General features: G+C 35.8%; 1 protein-coding gene across 1 annotated transcript; it reads left to right on the top strand.

Moving 5' to 3' along the window:
• The first annotated feature begins 795 nt into the window (after nt 1-795).
• On the top strand, nt 796-1,766 carry LOC101440423 (olfactory receptor 11L1-like). Its single transcript, XM_012525792.2, is given in 2 exon segments — nt 796-1,726; nt 1,729-1,766. Coding segments are annotated over 2 exon segments (969 nt in total).
• The last annotated feature ends 3,618 nt before the right edge of the window (nt 1,767-5,384 follow it).

Raw genomic sequence — 5,384 nt, 5'->3', positions numbered from 1 at the left:
TATGTCTCAGTTTTTATGGCTTTGTAATTGTTATTAGTTTCAGTCTTTGTTTGCATGAAGTGCTGTCACAAATCCACACAATGAGTTGGTTTAAACACCAAGCATTTATTGACTCAAAGTTTCAAGACCATAAATTCAACATTAAGATATCTGCAAGGCTTGCTTTCTTCCCTAAGACTTCAGCATTCTGTTGTGGCCTGCTAGCAATATTTGCAGTTCCTTGGCTTTATGTTCAAATGCAAAGCATTTCCCTTTCTCCTGCCGTTTTGGTTTCCAGCTGAATCCCAGCTTCTGACTTTTCATAAGGACTCTGGTAATCTGGATTAAGACTCACCTGATTGATGTGGGCACACCTTATCTACAAATAACATCTTCAAGAAGTCCTATTTTCCATGGGTTCATACCCACATAAATATGGATTAAGATTAAAAGCATGTCTAAACTGAGGTACATAATTTAATCTACCACAGTTTCTGTATTAAGTGTTAATCACAGTTCTTATTTTTGCCTATGTCATTATATCCTTAGTAAAATATATGCAAATTAGAGTCCATGAGCTGATATTCACATTCGGCTTGTGATTTTTGAATGTATGCTAATGAAAGTGAGATGAAATTATGCTTAATCAAGGAAGCTATTCCTGTACCAGGATCTTTGGTACTCTAAAAAGATGGATATAAAATTCTAATCTATTAAAAATAAATCTCTGAATTTTCAATCATTGATGGGAAATACTTGTGAAGATTTTTAAGCATTGCATGTTATCTTTTTCAGAAATATTTTTCTCCACAGAAAATGGAGCCCCAGAATGTGTCCACTGTCATTGAGTTTCAGTTGCTTGGATTCCAGAACCTCCTTGAATGGCAGACTTTGCTCTTTGCTATTTTCCTGTTCATCTACTTTCTCACAGTCATAGGGAACATCATTATCATTGTGGTGGTGAATCAAGACCAACGGCTGCACTCACCTATGTACACATTCCTCAAACACCTCTCCTTTCTGGAGATCTGGTATACCTCTACCATTGTGCCACTTCTCTTATCCAACCTGCTTTCAAAGGGCCAATCTATCTCATTCTCTGCCTGTATGGCACAAATTTATTTCTTTGTGTTCTTTGGAGCTACTGAGTGCTTCCTTCTGGCTATGATGGCCTATGACCGGTATCTGGCCATCTGTACTCCACTCCACTACTCCTTCCTGATGAGTCCTGAGTTCTGCAACAAGTTGGTGGCAATCTCTTGGTTGACAGGGGTTGGAATAGGTTTTCTACCTTCCCTGATGATTTCCAAATTGGATTTCTGTGGATCCAATCAGATCAATCATTTCTTTTGTGACCTCCCTCCTCTCATGCAACTTTCATGTTCTAGGGTTTATATCACTGAGATGGCAATCTTTATCTTGTCAATTGCTGTGCTGTGCATTTGTTTTTTTCTTACACTTATTTCCTATGTTTTTATTGTGTCCTCCATATTGAGAATTTCTTCAACCTCTGGCAGGGTGAAGACTTTTTCTACATGTGGCTCACATTTGGTTGTTGTTACTATCTACTATGGAACCATGATCTCAATGTATGTTCGCCCCAATGCACACCCATCACCAGAAATCAACAAGTTAATTTCAGTCTTCTATACTGTTGTCACTCCACTACTGAACCCTATTATCTACAGTTTAAGGAATAAAGACTTCAAAGAGGCAGTTAGAAAAACCATGAGAAGGTGCTTTGGTATAGATGGAGGAAAAGTGAAAGGAAGAACTTTCTTTATTAGGTAAAGAAAATCTTACCTAACCCAGAGAAAGTCCAGAGATGACACAGTGGATTAACTACTATGAAAAGTTATGGCAGATTCAGTGTCTTTAAAGATGGATCCCATGTTCAGTACCAAATTTATTTCCAAAATGCTTAAGGAAACAGTTACTTTATGCTTCTTTGCCTAATCAGAAAGATTAATTGCTTCTATAAAAACATTAATGGGACAATTTAGTCCTTATACATTTGCTTCCATCTCTTGAGACAATGTTATTGTAGAATTCCAGTGCATTGGACTACACAAACATTATTTTAAGATTCTACTATAAGCATTCTCTTGTATTCATGTAGCCTTATCACAGAAAGCTACACATATTTTAACTACTGCTAGTAGATTAAGTGGTTCTAGATCCAATTCCTGATACCATTGCTGCTCTTTAAATATTTGTGTAATGAAGAAATGAAAAGAGATAAGGTATATTTGAAGTGCATGTTAACCAAAATGATCTTCTAGTGGTAAGAAAAACATATAATGATTTGTGAAGTGCCAAACATTTATTCACAATAACTTGGACTTTTTAGCGATTTTTCTTTAATATTATTCTGGGAAGGAAGGAAGGAAGGAAGGAAGGAAGGAAGGAAGGAAGGAAGGAAGGAAGGAAGGAAGGAAGGAAGGAAGGAAGGAAGGAAGGGAGGAAGGGAGGAAGGGACAAAGGGAGGGAGGGAAAAGAGAGGGAGGGAAAAGAGAGGGAGGGAGAAAGGAAAATAGGAGAACACTAAAGTACCATATGCTATTTGTAAACAGTGAGAATCAAAGAATGTTTATTAAAGGCTGAAACACCTTACCTGTTTTACTTTATTCAGTCAATATTTACTGGGTTTTTGGATTTTACACTAAGAGAAATGGATGATTATGGAAGCGTATTAATCCTTTATGTAATATTGAAATCTAATTGATGTTTATAGAGTAGAATGGAAGACAGGGAGAGTTAGTTAGGCCATTGCTATAGTACATGTGCAAGAGGAGTCCAGCTTGAATTTAGGTTTAAGTGCTGTAGTCCCTTAGAGGAAAAGCCTCATACATGAGGAAATCAGGACTGGAAATTCTGGTATTGCTCAATCTTTCCCTTGCAGTGATGTCAGTTTTTACCCTCTTCACAGACATGTTCCACATGAGTCCTTGAACTTCAGGGGTAAGTATGATTTGATCCTTTAGCTCACACACATTCCTCCAAACAGATCTTTGTATTATCACATTTTGCTTTCCTTCTTGGTCTTGGCCTCTGAGGAGTGTTGTTATTCTTTCCTTAATTCATCTAACTTGAACTTTAGATAGAAGAGTAATGCTTTGGAATCAGAAATAAGGAGGGAATTGCTTACATGTCTGCGATTTTGGGTAGAATCAGCTACCTTACACTGCAAAAGTTTATCTCTGATTGGTATTTTGTTTGTGCCTTCCATTTAATCAGACTTAAATTATCTTACCAAAGCTTCTTTTTAATGTGTTAAATTTGAGAGGTGATGTGATATGCACAGGACAAAAAGATTATTGATTAACATTGGAGAGACTTCAGGAAATCAGATTGTTTTAGTTTCCTACCTGGTAAAACAAATTCCATATAATAGGTTGGCTTAACAACAGGAATTTATTAGCTTCATGCTATCAGAAGTGTAGAAGACTTGTTTTCTCCTGGAGTCTATACCTTTAGACTGGCTGGAAAACTGGAATTACTTGGCCATAGATAAGAGAAGTTAGTTTGAAGAAATTGCCAAAAGTGTGCAAAACTCATATTGTGAAGTATTAGAGAGAGTTCACTAATACTTGGATTTAAGAGCAATATTGAGTTCCTAGTGGAAATAGGGTATCATCAACTTGTCACAATACTGAACTTCCTGGCTGTGCCCTTTCATTTAAGATCACTTAGACTTGTGGGTTCAGAGACATATGGAGAATGATGGAGATCATTTGGGTTAGGCACTTAGCTGTGAGCATGGCTGGATAGAGAAGCAAGGGAGTGTTCTGTAGAGTCTTGGATTGTCATTAAAACAATGCATGTAGAGGTAAGTGAAGAGATAGGTGAAATTTTTAAAAAGTTCAAAAAATGCAGTTGATATAGGGCTTGTGAGTTATATGGATCTTTATGGGTTTGGTTGTTTGAATTAGTAATTTAAGACATGGTTCAGTTTGGGGTTCTACCAAATGAAAAGTATGGCTATAAAGATGACTGAAATAAACAAACTAGAGGAGGAAAGATAGCCAAAGACCTGAGGAATAAAGATGCCTGGATGGGTTGGAAGCCTGGCTGAGGGTATGAATACCAGAAGAAAAGAAAGTCATGATCTTAATTTCATCTATATATGAGGAAGAGTAGCCACTGATTAAGGGAGTAGTCTTGAATCTTGGAGAGTGGATTTTGTACATTGATAACATAAGTCTTTTAAAAAAGATGTTTTATAAGGGAATGTGAAACTAATATTCTGAGCAAAGCTTTAAATAGCAAGAAGTATGTTAGGTCCACAAATTGACCCTGAAAATACAAGGGGAATGAGATGTTAAGCAATTCTACCTGAAAGAATTCATTAAGGCAAGGAGATAGAGTAAAACCCATAGGATTACAGAAAATAAAGAAGTGATAACAGAACTTGGAACAAGAGCTCCAAAGGTAGGTATTTATATGATCTACTCAGTGCTGTCAGAATTTTCAAAGACGTCGCTGGGGCCTGGAAATGTCACTGCTTTCTAAAGGTTTCACACCATCCTCTAGTGAATATTAGAGTACTCCTGATTTTGATGATGGATTGAATGTTGTTTAAGTTAAACAGAATTTTATTCTTAGTTTTGTTAAAAAGAATGTCTAGACTACTGGGTTATAGTGTTATAGGAGACAACATTACATGTTTTATTGGTTATTTTATTCTCTTGTGTGATAAGAACTAAGTGTACTATTTTCTTATGGAATGATTTCAGAATTTTTAAATGTTTTTGTTAAAAAAGAAAAATTGCACGGAAGTCACAATAAAGTACATTGTCACAGCTGGGAAAAGTAGCCTAGGACTGCATGATTTACCAATAGAAATAAATAATATATCATTTAGTTTAACAAATTGAATCACGAGGTTGATGTGTCTATTAAGTGTGCAAAATGAAAAAAATCACATTTGTAAAGATATAAAGTCAATTTAATGATAATAAAGAAAAGGAAATTAATTTTCATTTGTCATGCAATGGAGAAAACAGCATTTTAATGCAGATTGAGAAAAGCATGGGTGATTTACATTTAATCTTCTCAACCAGGACATGACATTATACAACTATCATAGTGGCAATATTTGCTTCAGATCTTACAGACAGTAAATGGGACTGAAATCCAAATTTTCTGTTGGGCTCCTAAAGTTTTTATCTTATTCACAGATTTTGTTGTTGTTGTTGTTGTTGTTATTGGTTTGGTTTTTTGTTTGCTTCTTTTATGTATTTGGATATGAGGAATGTAATTAAAAAATCTATTTGTAGAAGAGATCCAGGAAGATGGCATCAAAGTAGGAAGACAAGACTCAACTCTTTCACAAAAACAAGAGAAAGGGCCAAAAGATTTTCAAGGGACCAGCTCTGATGGTCAGCAGCCCAGGATAGTGTTGT

This window comes from Dasypus novemcinctus, chromosome 30, assembly GCF_030445035.2.
Source record: "Dasypus novemcinctus isolate mDasNov1 chromosome 30, mDasNov1.1.hap2, whole genome shotgun sequence".
In the NCBI taxonomy this organism is placed as follows: Eukaryota; Metazoa; Chordata; class Mammalia; order Cingulata; family Dasypodidae; genus Dasypus; species Dasypus novemcinctus.
This window is presented reverse-complemented; position numbering and strand designations above follow the sequence as displayed.